General features: G+C 39.5%; 1 protein-coding gene across 1 annotated transcript in view; it reads right to left on the bottom strand.

The window, feature by feature from the left end:
- Nucleotides 1-89: 89 nt before the first annotated feature.
- UBA6 (ubiquitin like modifier activating enzyme 6) overlaps nucleotides 90-20,242 on the bottom strand; it is a 29,731-nt gene continuing 9,578 nt past the window's right edge. The window contains exons 10-34 of the mRNA XM_042049500.1: nucleotides 19,871-19,994; nucleotides 18,513-18,616; nucleotides 18,029-18,091; nucleotides 17,500-17,576; nucleotides 16,772-16,838; nucleotides 16,216-16,359; nucleotides 15,457-15,524; nucleotides 15,111-15,189; nucleotides 14,840-14,920; nucleotides 14,401-14,478; nucleotides 12,929-13,110; nucleotides 12,467-12,572; nucleotides 11,649-11,738; nucleotides 11,463-11,543; nucleotides 10,761-10,889; nucleotides 9,891-9,942; nucleotides 9,722-9,785; nucleotides 8,785-8,854; nucleotides 8,066-8,137; nucleotides 6,939-7,056; nucleotides 5,779-5,972; nucleotides 4,518-4,645; nucleotides 3,670-3,757; nucleotides 3,201-3,295; nucleotides 90-966 (exon numbers count right to left, since the gene is read on the bottom strand). Of these exons, the coding sequence (XP_041905434.1) occupies nucleotides 831-966; nucleotides 3,201-3,295; nucleotides 3,670-3,757; nucleotides 4,518-4,645; nucleotides 5,779-5,972; nucleotides 6,939-7,056; nucleotides 8,066-8,137; nucleotides 8,785-8,854; nucleotides 9,722-9,785; nucleotides 9,891-9,942; nucleotides 10,761-10,889; nucleotides 11,463-11,543; nucleotides 11,649-11,738; nucleotides 12,467-12,572; nucleotides 12,929-13,110; nucleotides 14,401-14,478; nucleotides 14,840-14,920; nucleotides 15,111-15,189; nucleotides 15,457-15,524; nucleotides 16,216-16,359; nucleotides 16,772-16,838; nucleotides 17,500-17,576; nucleotides 18,029-18,091; nucleotides 18,513-18,616; nucleotides 19,871-19,994 (2,490 nt within the window). The 3' untranslated portion in view covers nucleotides 90-830. The remainder of the gene's footprint in view (nucleotides 967-3,200; nucleotides 3,296-3,669; nucleotides 3,758-4,517; nucleotides 4,646-5,778; nucleotides 5,973-6,938; nucleotides 7,057-8,065; nucleotides 8,138-8,784; nucleotides 8,855-9,721; nucleotides 9,786-9,890; nucleotides 9,943-10,760; nucleotides 10,890-11,462; nucleotides 11,544-11,648; nucleotides 11,739-12,466; nucleotides 12,573-12,928; nucleotides 13,111-14,400; nucleotides 14,479-14,839; nucleotides 14,921-15,110; nucleotides 15,190-15,456; nucleotides 15,525-16,215; nucleotides 16,360-16,771; nucleotides 16,839-17,499; nucleotides 17,577-18,028; nucleotides 18,092-18,512; nucleotides 18,617-19,870; nucleotides 19,995-20,242) is intronic.

Genomic DNA, 20,242 nt, shown 5'->3' with positions numbered 1-20,242 from the left:
GGCATTTGTCTTTTCCTCCCTTTAAAATTATCAAGTGCTACATGTGATTTTAATTTGATGAGGGCAGAAAGGTTCAACCACATTCTCTCTTTGTTGAAGACCAAGTTTTATTGTTGAAAGTGCTAATTCGGCTCTCCAATAGGTTTTCACTTTCCCCATACTGCAGTATTCCACAAAGAACAGTCTTAGTGCAGATAATCAACATTTCCAGCTCTCTGAACTTCAGGGGAGTTTTGACAATTCACACCTCCTCCCTATGTTTCCATGTTGAGACTGACACAAGACAGCTGTGCTGACCACGGCACCACTAACCATCCACACAAGAACCAGTTCCTCTGCTTTTAAGTGGGAGTTTAAGCCTTCCAGGTGGGTTAAATCTCATGTGTAGATGGCAAGAATGAAATTCTTGTTTGAGAATTAAGTAACATATGAAATGAATTTGAGATGTTCTTAGAACACCAGGAATATCATAAAATGGTGCTTCTCCTATTTTTTGGACTCTTCCCTAAGCAATGCCTAATTTGCACATAGGGGCCATTCTTAGGTTCACTGTTCTTCTTGCTTTCCTCAATACAAATCTTGTCTTTAAGGTAAGGACTGTACTGGACATTCCATTTCATGGAGTGACCAATCCTCCTTTGAGCAAACAGGTTTGAAGAATACAGGAGCAGAAGAAACAAATCAGTTTGTCTTCAGTGCAGAGCCACTGATTTTCACCATTTAATTAAGGCTTCACCAAAAAGAAGTATATAGTACCATCTTTAATAGCTGCAAATTAGCACACTCCTTTCAGAACAAATGGTCCATGAGTGACTTTTGTGTCTCTACCATCAATTGTCTTCCTGAACAAAGTAGTATCTCACTGGCGGCCCTGGCAAGTCTTCCTCTCCATCAGTCTCTGGAGCAAATGATACTGTCAAATCCACGTACTTCTTATCAGCTGATGGCTTCACAAGCTTTTGCATCCTATAAAGAAATGAAGGACAATTTGTAAACACACCAGGAGGATTGGCAGTGGGAATTCGGGGCCAGAAGGAATTTCACTGCCAGCAGTACGTACTGGCCCGGCATACTACAGACCAAACCAAAATAGAGAATAAGCCACCTCTAAATTTTGACACAAAAGTTGTTCCTCCACCTGAGCTTCAGCACATCATACTCCATTTTTCTGATAGACACAGCCCATTAGTGAGCTATTACACTGTTCCTCCACAAGTGCCCAGTACAAAAGAGAAGAGCACATGGCCACTTTCAGATGGGATTCCTCACAGAAACAATTTCCCCTTAGCATCCTACTGAGGCACAAGGTAAAGTTAGCTTCTGTGTAGGATTTGGGTCAATGAAGAGGAGTAAGTTTTCTGTCTACCAATAAACACCAGTTTTAATGCATTAGGAAGAACCATGCCAGTGCAGACACTAGATTGTAAGTTTTGATGGAAAGTAATTCTGTTGGGGTTAAGATGTTAAATCCTTGAATTTCAAAGGTGAAGAGTGATGAGGGGGAAAAGCAAGCCATGATCTGGGACTTCTTTCTTCATGACCACAGTGGGAGTTCAAACTCTGTAAGTATGTCACATGGTAGTGCAACTTTCCCCATTTGCCCTCTGCACTCTCAAAAGCTGCAGCCAGTGCTTGCAAGTTGCACACTGGAATATTGAAGGAGGTCAGCCAACCTGACTTTCATCACATATCTGTGGATGACTCAAAATTATTTTCTTGCACTAGCTCCTGAGGCCAGCTCAAATGCTAGGAAGCTGGGGGAATAGCGTCACTCACTTCTATTCCTCACAGGCCACCTAGAGAAGGATTTCCCCTCTGGATATGCCTTAGTGTGCAGGTCAAAAAGCTGCTTTCCTCAAAGTACTTGCTTCCTTGCAAGAACACAAAGCAGCCTCTTCTCAGCAGAGATACTGAGGTCATATTCATTTCCATGAGGTAGTCCTAAGCTACTACGTCTCTAAAACTTGCTTTTAAGGAGTTTGCCATCAGTTAATGCTGCAATTCTGAAATGAATAAGCAGTCTGATAATGCTTGTTATATTACAGCAAGATTTAAAACAACTTGAGAAAAAACAAACATGCAAGCAAGACCACAGTTTGCTGTGCAAATATCCCAAAGCTTTTGGGACTGTTTGTAACAGAACCCCAAGCCACTGTTACTCCATGAAAAGCTGGACTCAAATCTTAGAGTAGTAAGAAACGCTGATACTCACAAGAAGGCAGCTTCACACCATAACTTTGACTTCATTACATACCCCCCTCACTCAAAATTATTTATACAGCTGTAAGAGAAAGCATATAAGCAACTTCTTTGGAGACAGGGTGTAAATTCTCATCTTAGTATGCCAGGCACTCTGCAGCTTAGAGGCTCTTCTCTTCTTGGGAGTTTGAAGAGGCTTGCTCATACTACTTTGCCTAATATTACCTACTGGCAGGCCCTCAAAACAGTATTGAGCAGTGCATCAACTTGCTTCAGCAAAGCCTGTGAGCACTGACCAGCACACACTTCAGAGGAGCTGTAAAGAACAGATTTTGAGCTAAAGTAGTTCAATCAACAGGTGTAAAGCAGAACTAAACCTGGGTGAGATTTGGCTGTTATTTTGCAAAGGCCTTCAGTCAAAACTCAATGTCCTGCCTTCACATCCTGCCAAACTGCCAGTGTGCAATACCTCAACTTCCTGTCTGTAAGAAGCATTGCAAAGCCTTTGTGAATATCATATTTTAAAAGGGCTAAAGTGGTGTAGAATCTTAAGCAAGTACTATAACTGAACAGACTTCCAGAAATCTTAAACTGCAAGCAACACATTAACTCCTTCAGAGCTAAGTTGCTATATATCAGCAGTAGTTTTAAGCCAGTTTCAAAAGGTTCTAGTAGTCTTGTTCTGCTTGAACCATGGTGCATTCTTTCCCCCCAAAAAATTACTGTCAGACTTCTTTAGCTTTCTCATTCTGGTATTCAACAGTTAAAGCAGCATTTTGCAAGTCTCCTTTCCTCATCACAGAAGTTAATTCACTTTCTCTTTTTCTTTTTTTTTTTTTCACAAAAGAAACAAATTATGTGTTTTCTTTCCAAAGTATTAATGACTAGAAACCACTTTGAGAGAAAACACTGCTGTAAGACACACGTCCTTTTGATACAACCATTGAGCATAATTTATATGTGCGCTTGTGTCACTAAATCCATTTTCCAGTTATACTTACGTCAACTTTAGTCTTTTAATATGGCCTGGCATCACAGGAACATAGAGCATTTTGACTCCTTGTACAACCATAGTTGGTTCAATTCCATACTTCTCCTGGAATTCACAAATTAAAACTTATTAGAAGACCAGAACATCTGCCCAGAGCAGCAGATACTACTGCTGCTAATACTATAGCTAATTATTCCAATCCATAGGATCCACACCAGAAAACCTGCTAATGCATGGACACTGACAGAAGTTTTATTAAGATACATTTGAGGCAACTGAATTAACAAAGAATTTGAAAACAGGCTTGGATGCCTTTTACTTAGAGACATTCCCATTGACATTAGTTATTACTAAATTTATTCTGGTTTGAACAGTAACTTGATGGAAATAAAAAACAAAACAAAACACAGTTCAACAACCCAAACCAAGAAACTCCTTTCCTCTTGTCTTGTATTAACCAAGGACAGTAGATAACTTACTCTGACAGCATTTATGAAGTCCAACAGAGTAAAATCCTCTTTCCCATAAATTGTCCACCTGTCCCAGATGGTAAATGATATCCCATTTCTGTTTTAAAAGTGAAAGGTTGTTACTTTAGAATGTGAACTCAGTCATTTCCTTTAAAAGCATATTGAAGAACTGCCATGTCTTCTTAGTGATGTGCTATTTAATCTTGAGCAAAAATCTCTTCCCTCTCTGCTGCCATTTCTCCAGCCCTCTGACCGTGCTAAGCACAAGACACAGTAAGACCTCCAAGTAAACATGGTATCTGACAATGAAGTTACTGAGTTTTCAGACCAGCTGAAAAATAGCTCTTGTATTGAACAATTTATGTTTCCTAAGGACAATGCCACACATCTACCTTCTCTAGATTTTTAAAGCCTCACAAGTAACATCTTCCACTGAAAACAAAACTAAGCCTTTAAATACACTATTTTTTAAATTAGGACAGATGAATATGGGCTACATTTTCCAAACAGGAAATTCTTGGGCAATGCATTACAGGACACCCTTGGCAGTATTACAAGGATCACTTACACCTCTAGTAGTACACAGTAAGTGGACAGCAGAGTTTGATAGCAAGCATGAAGTAATTTAACATCTTCCAAGTTTAAACAACAAAAAAATAACCTTGAATATCTAGAATGCTTAACTGGAATATGGCCATGAGCTGTGGTTCCATCATAGCTCTGCTATGTGAGCACATAAGGTCTTAATCTGGATATCTGGATTTAGTAACTATTCAAGCTTCACACTTGTTGGAATGGCTCAGCAAGTTCTAAGCATCAATGAGTAGGTTTCCACATACTGCCATTGTCCTTCCTACCTGATTTCTGTTCTTCTTACTTCAGCAGTTTCTGTAAAGACCATTATGGGAATGGCTAGGTTCAGGAAACAGTTCTTGTATGCATCAGCTGTGTAGCCACCCACAACTTTGATGAGTTCCAGTGCAACCTGCAGTAAATTAGAATTTACTTACTAGGTTTTGTGTTATCAACTCTGGTGTAGTTAAAGAGGCCATCAACTACAGAGAAAGTTGTTAACGAGATCAGCCTTTATCCAATCAGCAGAGTAAATAACATGGAAATGCAACCCACTATGCCATAGAAATAAATTCTGTTGCTGCCAAGGGAAATACTTTAAAACATTCAATACTGTTCTTAATGTGGTACTCTTCCAAAATTGTTTGGTTCATGAAACCTCCACAAAGCATGAAGTTCTGTTGAGATGCTTGAATGCGAACTACTACAGAACACATCCTTTCCACTCTTGGCAGTGGCATTCTGATGGAAGTTAGTGTTAATGGCAGAAAACAAACCAAAATGCTGAATTCCAACCCATCTTTCTGTGCAGCAAATCAAAAATAAAAGCACCAAAGGCTCACCATGTTAAGGAAACTTCCCTTTTTGACTATTCAGGAGCCAGTCCAGCAGCCATACTCACACCACCCAAGATTTTCACTGCTGGGACTGAATTCACAGTGGGCAGCTTCTCAATGGGTGCCTTGCTACTCATCCCACTCTCACAGCCAGACAAGATTTCCTTGCTGGCTCAACCCTGGGTTTCCCATAGCAGAGCCTCAGACTTCTGGTTTCTTTAAGTATATTTATCATGGTGTAGCAAGGGAATAACAGCTCAAGCTGGTGCCTCGGAGAAGGGGCCCTGAACAAAGGACTACCTGGGCTTTTGTACCCTCACAGTCTGTGTGTTCGACAGTCCAGGGTCTTCCAGCTGAGTCCTCAGCTCCTGCTGTGTCTCTGAGTGTCCAGTCACCTGGCTGGGCCACAGGTCCCCGTGCCCTTTGTCGTGCAAAGGGTCAGCACCAGTTCACAACCTCTTGCCTGAGGCTCCCACCCAGAGCTCAATCTCTGGCTGGCACTGCAGCTCCCCACTGAGCTACCTGCACTACATGTATTCCTCAACCACATCTAGAACCAAGCATGACCTTTTCTATTAGGTCAATGGATACAAATCCATTTCTTTAAATGAGCCTCGGTCAGGGTAGCAGTAATCAATACCAAGACAACAGCAGTTTTAGGCAAGAAACAGTAAGAGAAAGAAATACGCATTTTAAAAATCAATCTCACCAGCCCCGATACTGCAGCAGTAGCTGTTGCAATGGCAGGAATAATCTTTCCAGCAATGCGCTTTGTTTTGAACCGATCTGCTGGTTCGATGTTGTACATCTTGGCTCGCAGGTTTGACGCCGCTGTTATGAAATCTATGTGCCCATTACTATCGTCATCTTTCTCAAAGGAGATGGGCTTCATTTGCAAGTCGGCTGTTCATTAAAAAAAAAAAGAGCAAAAATTTTATTAGAAAACTGAAGATGTCCTAAACATAATTTATAGGAACAAATTAAATCTAGAATCTTAACAAATTAAAAATTTCACATCCTGGAGTTTGAGTTTGGTGCCTTACTCGTTTTCCTCTGCTGAAAGCAGAAATGCCCTTTCAATACCACTAGCTAAAAGTGAATAATGAAATGAACATCAACAGAGCACTGTAATTTTACTTTCTTCGCACCACCAAGAACAGATTTTGAACATTCCTGTGGATGTTACACATATATCCCACCTCACTAAAGCTCCATCCTGTGAGAATTCCCTTTTAAAGCTTAGTTTATCTGCAAAAATTTCACTATGGACTCAGTAGCATTGGAGTCAGAGTTTTGGATTGACACTCCATGGGATGAGTTAGAGATAAGCTTATCTTTCTCCCGGATTCATGGGCTAAAAAAGCTTGCTTGTAGTTGTTGCCCAACGACCTCTTCATGTGGCCAGGCACAAAATGGAATCCAAGCATCCTCATTTTAACATCTAGAAGATGCTGAGGAAGACTCTTAACAGTCTTTACAATTTAGGATCATTTCAGACTGAGAGCTCTAAGTAGTGACTTTCTGCCTTCTCAAACCCGAATCACTTGCAGTCCATCTGGGACCCAGCCAGCACCCTTCCCCTCCTTAAGGGTTCAATTCCCTGCTGCTGCCTGCTCACTGACATCAGTGTTGTGATTACACGCAAGCGTAACAGAGAGCCCTAAAACTGCCAGGAATCTCAGCAATACAGAAGCACAGGGTAATGTCAAGGAACCGGATAGGTATGTATGTGGCACTTCAGAAAGCTTTGGGTATCAGCTCTCCTTCTTGCAGAATTCCAGAACTGCTTCATCCAAAGATCTGAATGTTATTAGTGGCAATGCAAATGCAGGATATTACTAAACTATGAACCTAGTTTGCACTACTCACTTTCCAGAGCTTCATTGGATAGTATAGACTTCTCCAGTTGGAAAATAGCATTTCTTTCATCCTCACTGCTGACTGGAATATGATCTGGTTTTCTTGCAGTTTCATCAGTCTGTACAACCTGCAAATGTGTGCAGTGCTTGAGTAATAAAATATGTGAACTTCATACAGCACAAGTGTCAAGTGTACTAAATTTCCTGTCTTCCCTGCAGATTTTCCTCCCCAGTTCAAGAGAGACATGGATTTACTGGATCATGTCCAGCCAAGAGCTTCCAAGAGCATTAAAGGATTGGAGCATCTCTCATACGAGGAGAAGCTGAGAGAGCTGTAATGGTTCAGAGTGGAGGGTCAGTGCAATCTTATCAATGTGTATAAATATCTGATGGGGGGGGAAGTACAGCAAGCACAGCCAAACTCTTTTCACTGGTACCCAGTGACAGCACCAGGGCACAAATTGAAGCACATTAAATTCCCTAAGAAATACAGAAAAATACTCAAAACAAACACTCAAACAAAACCACCCCAACCAAACTGTGATTCCAAGTCAAAACACCCGTTTGTCTTCCCAAAGCAAGCATTCATGGGACAAGTATTAACACTAGGCAAGAAAATATGAAAAAATTCAGAGTATTTCCTAATTTTAAATTATGAAAAATGCTAGCCCCTGCACAATAATGCTTAAGTTGTTTTGAAGTTCAAACACTTCAAAAATAAACACAAAGGTAACGACGCTTCTTTAATATTAACTACAAAGAAATAAAATTGACACCAGTCTTGGATTGCTTTAAAGTTGCTTATGAGTAAAATTTTACTACTTTTATTAAAATAGTACAGACTCATGTAAATGTAAAAAAAAACCTTGCAGAATTACAATCACATTCATGCATGGAAAACAATGCTAAAACAAGTAATTTGAAAAAGGTAACCCTCCAAACGATTTTCCATTTAGCATATAGTAGATACCATAGCTATACCAAGTTAAAACAGTCCTGTATGCCACACTATTATTTATTACAAAACACATGTTAATTTATGTTTATTTCTCATTAGCATTGATGCAAGAAGTAGTTGGAGATGTGGGACACTGCTTGTGGAATATTTTTTTTCTTTAAATTAAATATCTCACTTACTTTGTTTGAAGGTCTAAACTCTGGTACCTTCACAGATGAAATAATCCCCAAAATAGTTTCCTCTGACAAGTCCTGTTATGGTTTTGAAGAAAAACAATTTAAATTCTCATCAACTCAAAAGGTCCCCCACAAAAAGACTGTAAATCCAATAGTATTTCAAAGAAGACTAGACCCAAAAAAATCTCACAGATATTCAGTGAGGTTTCAGCCAAACATCATCATTAAAACACCAAGTGACAACTGAGTTACTACAGCAAACCAGAGCAGTGTGAAGTGTCTAGCACTTGAAAACTGAACAGAAGTGCAAACCTGACTTACAGGAAGAAACAAGAAAAAACAAAGGATAAGCAGCGCAGAGGCTCTAAGCAGTAAAATATAAAACCCTCATAGCATAGCTAAGACACTTAATTTTTAAAAATGCCGTAAAGAGATTTTCTTTCAGTTCAGTAGTTATATTCCACAGGAAATAGGTGCATCAAAATAATAATTCCCAAGGTCAGTGCTTACTGAAAATATCCAATACACTACTCATTTCTTCTCCAGGTTAGGGATTCAAATAAAGAAAAATAAGTGCAAGCAGCTGCTAAACAGCCAGTGCAGAAGGATAGTTTACTTTAAGAATCACTTTAATCAGTTCTTGAAAAGAACTGGCAGCTGGACATCAGGCCAAAACTGAACACCACATTAAGTGTTGGGAATGCTGTTAGAGCCTAGATTACCTTTTCTGTGAAAGGAACACAGTACACTGTTGCAAAGAGTTTTGCTGCGCTCACAATGAAACCGTAGTGCCTAAAGAAAACAGAATTATTTTTAGTTGGTTGTTTTTTCTACTTCAGTTGCCCAAAGGTTTGCAATCATGTTCAAGATCTTGAACACACGTACTGAAAAACAGGATTTCCATCCTTCAGTGCACACAGTACAAAATAGATAGTACGTTTTTGAGTGACTCAGAAGCTGTCCCCAAAATCAAGCAGATTTTGATGAGTGAAAAGTTATTTAATGAAAACAGTATTTCCTTAACCTTTGCAGTCAACCAAACAATTACAGACACTCAAATGACATCAACATGATAAAAAGCTTAATCTCAGAATTACTTTGATATTTGCCATGACCTCAGTTTTCACTCAAACTAAAAATGGTGATCCAGTTTATCAAAGCAATTGTAGATACACAGCAGATAAAAGCTTTTTAATCCATCAACCACATAAATTCTTAAAATTATCTGTAATACCCAAGCCATCTAGATTAGACCCAAATTGTGATGAACAAGAAAAGGAGTTGCTCCACTAGGTCATTCTAGGTAGTCAACTTAATTTGGCACATCCTGCATTTCACGATGTGGACAATGGGGGCAGGGAGGTATGACAGCAACAACTCAGTAATTCTGTAGCCATGTAAGACATGAAAGGGGTCATTCTAAGCCATTTCACATTAGATGTTGTCAGGACAGCACCCTCCAATCCCATGTCAGTGAAAGTAAAATTATCTGCAGTGAAACTATTTGATAGCTCACCAAATCTGCCACAGCATAAGACTGTGCACTAACACCTATTGATTCCAGTCCAACTTCCCGGCCTATAAAGCCACTGCCTTGCACTTTCTGCTGTCAGTTTTACAGGATGCTATACAATGCATCTGGGACAGTACCATACTTACAAAGGATCATTAAATTCAAACTTCACTGGGAAAGGAGGCCTCTTTGGTGACTGCCAAAACAAACCTGGAAGGAAGACAGACTTAAGATGAAATCCTAAGGAACCAGGAACAGCAACACATGACATATGCCATGAATTTACAGCAGGCATAAAGGGGCACTTGTACTTACTTCCATCTTTTAATCGTGTATCAAGGGGAAATGAATGAAGGAGCTGAAGAGCCTAGAGGAAAAGCCAGAGAGGCTTCAGTACTTTGTCACATAGATTGACAAGACCACACTGAATTGAGCTTTCTTAGCTGAAGTAATTTAAAGAGTTAAGAAAATCATGAGACAACTTTGTCAAGATGGACAGCTTAAAGACAAGTACTACAAGACAGAATGCTTGCCCATTTCAGCCACAAAACAAAGATGACAATGTCACCTCATCTGTACAAAGCTCAAGCAAGGCATTTAATCCAAGAAGCAAAGCACTCTCCCCCACCTTATTGTCACTTTAGGATTCTTGCACATGGATTCACAACTAGGAATGCAATATTTTCTCAATGTGACAACTACCACCAGGGATTCTGTATGCACAGGTATGTTTATTAGTCCACAACATCCCAATCCCATCTTTCCTACAAAATTACACACATACTTTAGGCAACACTGTGGACCAGACTGTCAGAATGACTGGCTCTTATTTCAGAAAATCTTTGAGAAAATCAGGGTTACAAAGGTGAGTTCAGTAACGGGAGTTTAACATGGGAAACTAAAACCCACTGCCGAATAAAGGACATCTGATAATCCTCTGTTTTGGAAAACACCAGAAAAATGCCAAGAAAACTGCATGGAGACTACTGAACAGAGTACTAAGAGTAAGTTAATAAACCGGACCTAGAAGTAGAAGGGGATGCAGCATTTTTAAGTTTCAAATATAGTTCGTTATTTTTGAAGAGATGGAAGTGAGTGCAGACTTGGACACCTTGTTATTAGGGCCACCAAGTTTTCTAAAATCCTCATTAGTCTAGTGCCACCTCATTTACAGGTCTTACCTACCTTATGGCTAAAATACTTTTCAAATTTTACTCTTGCTAGTTCTACACATTGAGTCCAACTTCGGGGTCTTCTACTCAGAGTTTTAATAACATGAAAACAGCCTTCCAAGCTCTCTCCTGATTTTATTCTCTAGATAAAGAAACATGAAAATGTTAAAACAGACAAGATTCCTTCTAATTCAGTCAAACAGTAAATATGTTTTTAGTAATCCATAGGCAAGAGGAAACAGAGGTTCACTTCATGAAGTATTATCCTTTATGTGGTCCTCTCCACTGGGGTTTTTCTCCCACTTACTTCCACCAGCCCTTTGGACCACAGGCCATTATAGACTCACAAGAAAAGATAGTAAACAATTTCAATCTAATTTATTACATAGTTAAATTCACTTCAAACTCAGTCTCACTTTCATTTTTCCCAGCTAGTTACACATCAGTGTGACACACACTAATCACACACAAGCAGTGTCTCAGTCTTTCTGATATTTCTACATCATGTACAGAGCCCATGAGCTGGAGAAGCTTTTAATTATGGGACACACCAGAAATACTGTTCACATGAGGAACTAATGACTTGGCCAAGTAAGTCTTCAGGTTTTCTGAAACAAGTCAGAAACTAACCCAAATCTCACTGGCCTTAAATAGAAACAAAATCCATAAACCAGTAGTTTAAACACTCTATTCTACCCTGGCAACATTCCCTTACCTGCAAAACTTCTTCTGCCGACGGATAGGTTTGCCAGAACTTGTTAAACAATGAAGGCTTGTGAGAAAATGAACTTTCAAACTGTAAAATAAAAAGAACAAATATGGCATTTCGCAAGAAGTACATCAGATCCCCACCTTCCCAAACATGGAGTTATGCTGAATGCCAGAAAGGTTAATCCATTACCTTATCTCTTGCCCACTGTATTGTATGCTCAATGGCAGCTGGGAAAGACTTTAAGGTGCAAAAAGGTATTTCTTCCTCCGGTGGATCCCGCTGTAAATAAGGAGGGTTGCATGGGAATGCAGGCTTATCCAGGTTAACTGCTAATAATAGCACCAAGAACTTGTACACTACATAAGTTAAAAACTCTGCTGTTCTAAAATACAAAGTGACTTTTTATGCTTAGAAATCTGTTTTATGAACACTAACATTTTCACTTCCTCTTTATGAGGAACAGTCTACATTCAACACTGGAAAGCAAAACTGAACTGTGAAACATAAACAACAGATGAAACTGCCAACCAGCTTTTCCAAGACGTGCAGCTGGCATTCATGTACACTTTCAACATGAAACATGCCCTGTCACTCAAGGCCAGAAAGACTTCCTAATGGATCCTAGCAGGACAATTAGGATGCTCAAAATACTGTCTCCGTGTCCACGTGGCACCATTTCATGGTGTTCTCAACCAGTGAATTTCTCCAGAAGAACTTAAACAGAGGGATACTGCAGATAGTGTCTATCAGGAATAGAGCCTGAAGGTTCATTTTTCCCCTTTCCCATTTGAACAGAACTGTTATGTATGCTTGTAAAGCACTGCTCAAATTTTATTTCCTGTGAGCTTTTCTTCAGAAACCAAGGAAGTCATTATTTCCTAACAGTACTGTTCTTCAGCAGCTCAAATAGGCCACTTATTTTAGAAAGACACATAAAAATGATCAAAGAATTAGAGGGCATTATGTGATAAGCTACAGAAGGTGAGCGATGGTCTTGAAATACTTACATGACTATTGTAGGACTCTGTCAGATGGGGCACAATAACTTCTGTGTGTCCTTTTGTTCCCATAGTTCCAGAGTCTATAAGAGGACGCAGGTTTGCTACACAACGACTGACATGGAAAGACACAGACTATCAGAATACAGAGCAATCTCTACATTCTTGCCTTGCAGACATTACTGGAGTGCAACCAGAATTGTCCCTAGGCACTTTCAGAACAGTGGAAAGCTTATACCAAACTCAGGAAAAAAAGAGATTAAGTAAGAACTATTCAAGCTAGATCACAATACCATAAACCTCAGCCTGTGTGAATTATGAGCATTAGAAATTATTTTTAAAAGTAAATATCTCTACTTTTAAATTTAAATATGTATTTTTATGCTTTAATAATTCAACCTTAAGACTGCCAGAATATTCTCAGCCTCATCAGAAGTTAACAGTTCCCCTTGTTTCCCTTCCACCCCCTACCTATCAATGTATCTCCTGGCTTCAACATTGTCCAAAGCAGTCACAATCACGTCTTGCTTGGTATAGAATTCATCGCTGTAAGTGTTCTCAGTGGCTGGACAAACTTTATTAATATCTGAGTCAATCTTTATGTAAGGATTGATGTTCACAGTTGCTTCTGCTGCAGTGTAGCTCTTAGGTTTCTGAAAGTAGAAATACAGAGATCAACAATATGCAGATAAAGAACACATTGGACACAGAAACATCGACTTCATTTACTGATCAGACAAAATTCACTGACAGAAACATTAGTATGCAAAACACAATAAACAACATTTTTTAATCATGTACCTCCCTCACTGATAAATATTTCATTATCTAGTTTCCTAGTTTTATTTTCAGTTTTATTTAGTGTTTCAGAGACCATGCGGTGGAAGTGCTTAAATGGTTTATCAAGTAACTGAAATTGATGCTGTGTGCTGCCTCTCGTAAGAATTTCTTCAAAAGAAGGGAGCAGTTCATGACTGTCTGAGGATAAACCCATTAGCAACTCTGACTGTGTCTATAGAGCACAGACATCAAGCACCTGTGAATAATCACATTACCGCAAGGTAATTTCAGTACGAAGTAATTTCAGTGGCTTCAGTACACGAAGCCAATTTCAGAAGCTAAACTGAAATAGAGTTCTTGACCTACCCAACACTTCTAGCCATTCTACAATTATCTAGGGATCAGCACTCAAGCCTGTGGCTTCTAAAAGCTTGCAGGGTTCACCTTCCATTTACCTATCCATCCAAAGTGCAATCTGTTCCCAGATTTGCTACACAAACAGGAGGCAGAAAATTCAACTGCTGGGTTTTGGGCAGGGGAAACCTTTTTCCACATTGCTGTCAAGATCTAAGCCATCTTTTTTATTTTGTGCTGTGTTTGCAAGTACAGGGATGTTCTCTCTGCTTCTAAGGAATTAACAGCTTCTGTGTCATGCATTTAGTGAATGTACATGCTGGGCTTTTTCAAAACTATTTACCAGCTTAGTGAAAACAATTAAGTCAGAAGACAGCAGCTTTGGTCAAGTGCCATCAGCAGTAGCACTACTGAGCTCTATTTAGAACACTTCTGCCAGCACTGTCCGTTTTTTGCTGTTTTATTTTCCCCAAATTTCAATGGCATAGCAGAGCATTTCTGGCATATTAACCCACGGCGGGCTCTTATGCAATACAGTACTCATCCAGTTGTCAAATTTAAGAGATTTCATTAGTCAAAAACACCAGTACAAATTAAGATTAGACAAGCCAATTTTACTCAACTGATACTAGTGATAAGTTGGATGCCGTTGCAGTTCTAAACATTGTTTTAAAAACCCCCTAGGTTTCATTACAGCCTTTAAGTCTTTTCTGGACAGAAGTACAGACACTCACAAGTTCAGCTCTCTGTGGGGACACAGGACAGGGGAACACAATAGTCCAGAAACTTCACTGAATAAGAAAGCCTACCTGTATGTGATGAGGTCGAAAAAGAAACTGCCTGTTCAGGTTAGATTTCTCTATCAAGTCTGGATCTGTAACTGTAACCTAAGTCAGAAGGGGCAAAAGCAACAGCTGAAGTTACAATTTAAGTGTAACACTGCGCAATGATTTTGATGAAACCTCTATAGACAGTTGTCAAAACAAAAACACTGCTATTGGCATCCACTGTGGCCAAAGCTCTGCTTATAATGACTGACTAAATTTTGTTTTAAAATCAAAATACAGCAAGACTGCTACAAGTGTATTCTTCAAACTAAACACACTTCCATGCCAAGGCCACTGTACCCTCTGCACAGAGATCAACCTGAAATACGACTTAAACTCAACATTTTTTAGTAGTCTAAATTATTTTATTATTCCCTGTCACATTACTTTTATTGAGAAGTGAGGTTAACAGGTGACTTACCAATCCTTTGTCTTGCCCAGTACCAACACCAAGAAGTGCAAAGTTTTTTAGCATTTCACAGCCTATCGCTCCACAGCCAACCTAAAGAACATTATGTTCGCAGAATCAGAAATATAAGTGCAAACCACAAAGACAAGTCCCACTGCAATTCTGGACCATTTATTCTGCAGTGGCACATATCAGAGCTGCCCTCATGTATTTTGAGGACAGTGGACATTAGCTGTACCAACAAAGCATTTGCAAACACTGTAACAGTGTCAGTCATACTCACCAAGAAAACATTCAAATCATGGAGCTTCTGGCACAGAGAGTCTCCAATACAAGCCCTCAAGGCATCATATCTATCTCCCCTATGCAGGCACAGAACACAAAACCAGGAGACTTCAAGTTGCCATTTATCACAGTAGTACCATTGATGCCAAACTGCACTTTGACATGAACTAAGAAAGTCAGAGTCTGTAATTCCTGTTCATCCCATGCTGAAATAAGACACACATTCTTAACCCCAAACCTGTTCCTCCAGCAAACAGCACTGAATTAATTTTAAAAGACATCTGTGCCTGCTTGAGACTCAGATGTGAACAGTACATAAGCCAGCAGACTGTAGCTATATTTACCGTGGGAGAAATTCCTCAGAGCCCACCTTCTCTAGAGGTGTTACAATGTCTAACACATCTATATATAGCTGTAAAAGAAAAATAAAAAAAAGAAAGTCCAATGAAAACCTGTGAAAAACATTTGTGTTATTTTAATTAAAAAACCTGACTATTTTGTATGAATAACAGAGTCTAGAAATTTAGAAGCACTGAGTTTTTACTGTCAGTGGATACACAGCACCTGGTACCCAACAGTTCACGATTTTAGCAGACAGGAAAAAGCACTTGGACACAAAGGGGAAAAAACACTCACTCAAACAGGTGAGCTGCAAGCTTTTGACTTCTGACAGGCATGTTACACCTCCAGAGGTAACCAGAGGTAAGTGAAGATTGTGAAATTTTTTAATCTAACTTTACTCTGACATTCATCCTGGGAGTCTGAAAGCACTGCTCTTAGGTACAGTAGTTTAAGCTGGCATCTGGACTGTATCACACCTTTGCAGCCATGCAGTGACAAGCCAATGCTCTCTTTGCTTGTGTGAAAAAACAATGTGCTGTCTGAACCCCAAATACAAAAATTTTAACTAAAACTGGCTGTACTTTTATTGTACACATAAAACCAACCACTATTTTTTCTAAATATAGTCTCTAATCTGGTGGGGGATTTTTTTGTTCCATGTTATAGAAGTTGTTCTGTTTACTCTGATCATACAGCATTTACACACAGCTATCCATTCATAACATGTCAAAATAACCATCCAAAAACCAAGACAGCCTTACCCACTGCTGCAATGGAGAAAATTTTCCTGTTACTGCTTTCAGGACTTCCTGGCTAGCAACACCACCCACTGCTGCAGCCAGAGGAGGCAGAAATCCCTGAGCAGTCCTAGACAGCCATTTCACCACATCTCCATTCACCTGAGGCTGAAAAGTAAGACCCAGTAACAGGTTTATCCCCTCAGTGAACAAGCCAATGCTTGACAGTTTCACAGATTATTATTCTTCAGTAAAAGACAGACAAATTATTTCACTCCAACTAGCAAAAAAGTTTTCAGCCAAAACAGATCCGCCATATACCCTGTATTTGTTAACATGCATTTGTCTAAAAACTGGATTCACACAGCCACAGGATTCAGCCTTCATGTCAGGTCAACACTCAGTTGAACCCATGCTGAAACCCCATTCTGTTTCCTCACATGGCCTTCACAAAGGCAGCTGATACATCTAAAGATGGATTCAAAGACCAGAACAAAGACAAGCAACTAAAGCATGACCTTTAGGCAAGTAAATGAGCACATAAGGAAGTGACTCACTGTGACAATGATTCCTTACTCACTTTGTTTTCCAGTGTTTCACTTATAGACACAGCTATTTTCAGCATTTCCTCCGCATCTTGAAGGCATCTAGACACCAGGGTAGAAACAATAATGATGACTTAAACATTCCAGAGTTCTTCTAGAAACACAAGTCAATGGAAGAAAAAAGCAATGGATACAGTAGGAAATTTGGAAACTCACATTATCCCTAACTGTGAGCATTCAAGATGTACTTCTAAATGTTAGGGTTAGCTCAAGAACAGGAGTCTCAGTGGAAAAGCCCATGTGCAAGTATAGTCTTAAGACTTAATACTTTTTAAGTAATTTTGTCTCATTTAACTCACACATGCAATTACACACATCAAGAACTACAGCTGAATGAAAAACACTGAAAATTAAAACCAAATCATTCCAATAATTATTTTTAAAATCCATGAACTACAAGATAATTCAGGATCACAGAAACAACTTTTCCATACCAATCCCACACTGTGAAAAAACTAGAACAGAGAAGGCCTTCCTCCAGAAGTATTTGCTGTCTACCTGGGCCCAGAAAGTATCACTGCTGTATTGAGAAAGCCTGGTTACACACCCAGACATACATCAGGTAACATTTTACAACTTTCCATTTCTAAGTGGTCTATCAGGTACCAGACAGGGAAGGTACCATGCTGCACAGCCAGCAACTACAGGAAAAGGAGAGATCTGTCTGATTCAAGGCTTGGCAAACACAAAACTACTGCTTTACCCAATGTTCGGTCCGCGACCAAAGTTCTCCTGGAAGTGGTTCAAGGCAAGCATGGCAACGTGGATCTGCAAAGGTGCCTGTTACGACAACAATTGCTGCTGATCAGTTACAAACTAGAGAGACATGAAGTAAACAAAAACAACTATTTGAACTCTTCTGTTATCTTTTCATTTGTCTCTTAAGTACAATGCTCAAAAAAAGTTTTAAAATAACATTAAAAAGTGAATTTGAAATACCTTATATTAATGTTTTTAAAAAATACAATGCCCTTTACACACATTCAGCACCCACTTCAGGTAAATCCAACTGAAGAGTCCCCAAAAGACTTTAGTGTTGAAATGGGAAAATGTGGTAATCTTCTTTTAACTGGACATTATAATGTCTTGCATTTTGCCAAACATCCATAACAAAGCCCAGCACTAAGGGCAAAAAGTAGAAATTATATTATTCTAAACATAAAGCTACAGATTACAATCCATGTATTTTTAATATTAGAACACTTATGCCCAAATCCCCACATACTAATTACCTCAGGCTTGCTAAAATCTGCAACAAGGCATAATGGATTTGTTATCTGCTTCTCCAGCCGTTCCTGGAAAAACAGAATTCATGACAACAACACACTATTTAAGAACACAACAGCCACTGCTACCTGACAAAACAAAACTCTTCCTGTAGAGATTAAGAAACAAATATTCTTTCTGACTAGCACTGCCATTGCTCTCTTCATTACTCATACCACAATAGATGCTGAAAATAATTATCTACTGCAAATTCTGTCTGTCAAAAATGGTCAGAGATGTTTCACTTCCTAGTGGCAAGACTCATCTTTAAACAGGTGTGATTTTTGGGGCTGTCCTGGGCAGAGTCAGGAGCTGGAGTCCATGATCCTTGTGGGTCCCTTCCAACACAGTTCACTCTATAATTCTAGGGAACACGTATGTGCTGAACTCTGCTTCCAGTGCTCAGACCATTAATTCCAGAGAACCCAGCTCTGTCAAGCACACACTTACAAAGTAACACAGCTTGGGCATCTTCACTTGCACAGCTATGCCCCCGTGCAAGTAAGGCTCCATCTCTGATGTATCACCAATGCTGAAGGAATAAGGTGACACCACTGAAAAGAGAAGAGAATCAACGGTGAAAGATTAATTCAAAGTGTCACTGGATGCTACAATTCTGTATACAACAAAGTGGGGGTTTGCCAGTGCTTTTTGTGCTGCAATTTTGCAGTGGGCAACCTTGTTTTGAAAGCATAAGCACAGCTGATCCTCCTAACAGGATTAACCCAGAAACTGACAGAGGGACAAAGTATTAGTTTCACATGATCTGTTATGAAATGAGCTTTTTTAAGTGGAAGCTGATTGAACAAGAATTCTGATGACCACAGCTCTGTAATAAAAATGAAATCACGCTTAATTTTATTTAGACTGTGCACAGCAGTGTCCAGTATTAACTGCTCAGAGTAGGATTTTAGCCCTGTGATGAGAACTACAGGCAATCAAAAAGGACAGCTGGAGCATTTTGTCACATCTTCCTTCTCATACATGGGAAACATTATTCAGGCAAGGCAAAAAGTCACAAAAATTGTTAATTCATGGAAAACTAAAATGAAAGCTAAGCCATGAATAAGAGGAAGGAACTGACCACAGCATCAGTTCTAGCAAAATGCAAAGGGACCAGAGCAAACAGATTCAAGCACATGTTTCAAGAGTACTGGTTTTTGCCTCAGACCACAAAATAGAAAACCCAAAATAAAAACAAACAACCATCACCCGCTTGCTCTCTCTTCTGCTTCAAACAGGCATTCAGATCTGGAAACTGGGATATTGCCCAGCATCCAAAAGGAACCAAGTAGAATGCCTTGAGTCATGCATGAAGCAGAACAAAACAAGGTAGACATAAATCATGAAAATAATTTCAAAAGCATGCTTAGAAACAGAACGTTGTTAATGCATCCCTGTACACTTAAATTGCCACCCAAAAAAGCTACAAGGCAAACAGTGACACACCAAGTGGCATCCAAAACCGTGACAGAAGCACAGGCATTATGGGACTCTCCAAAAACCAAACCAGTTTCATCAGCAGACGAATGATGGTCAGCTCAGAGGCTGCCAACTAGATTCCATGTGTTGAGCCGAGCAATTCCATTGGCTCCTTAAGCAGCAAGAGGAGTTCAGCAAGACTTTACTAAACAGAAACAGCATCAAGACAACACTAGGAAGACCTTTGCACCAAAAAGCAATTTTTTTGTGCATGCTCACTGCAGGTCTGCCTAACCCAGTGCTCCTCTGGCTACAGTAACTAACACTGCACTAGCTAAATCAGGGCAGAAAAGAAGCACCTTGCACATGAGTCAGCAGCAGCTTACCTGTTATTTGGTGTGTGGATCCATTCAAGCATGACATTCCGTTAACTTCCCGAAAGGTTAAGAACTGTCCTGTTTCAAGCCTGTGTGGATGATTTTCAAGGCAAGTGACAATACCAGGATTTGACTGAAATAAAAAATGGCAGTCAGCAAGGAGGAAAGTGTCTTGTGCAAAGGGGTTACATTTTATTGTAGGCACATAGCTTTTTGTCTACTGAAACTGCCGTCTCTAATACTTTTAACATCTCATTTCTGTCAGAGCAAGAGAGTTACCTATAACAACTTTTTCAGTCCTACTATTTTCAATTTAACAGAGTTTCTACAACACAAACTTACTAATTTTCACTGTTTCCAGTTCTCAGTATGTTAGCAAAG

This window comes from Corvus kubaryi, unplaced genomic scaffold (genome assembly GCF_017639235.1).
Source record: "Corvus kubaryi isolate FWS band 111438036 unplaced genomic scaffold, C.kubaryi_AGA036_p1.0 71, whole genome shotgun sequence".
In the NCBI taxonomy this organism is placed as follows: domain Eukaryota; kingdom Metazoa; phylum Chordata; class Aves; order Passeriformes; family Corvidae; genus Corvus; species Corvus kubaryi.
This window is presented reverse-complemented; position numbering and strand designations above follow the sequence as displayed.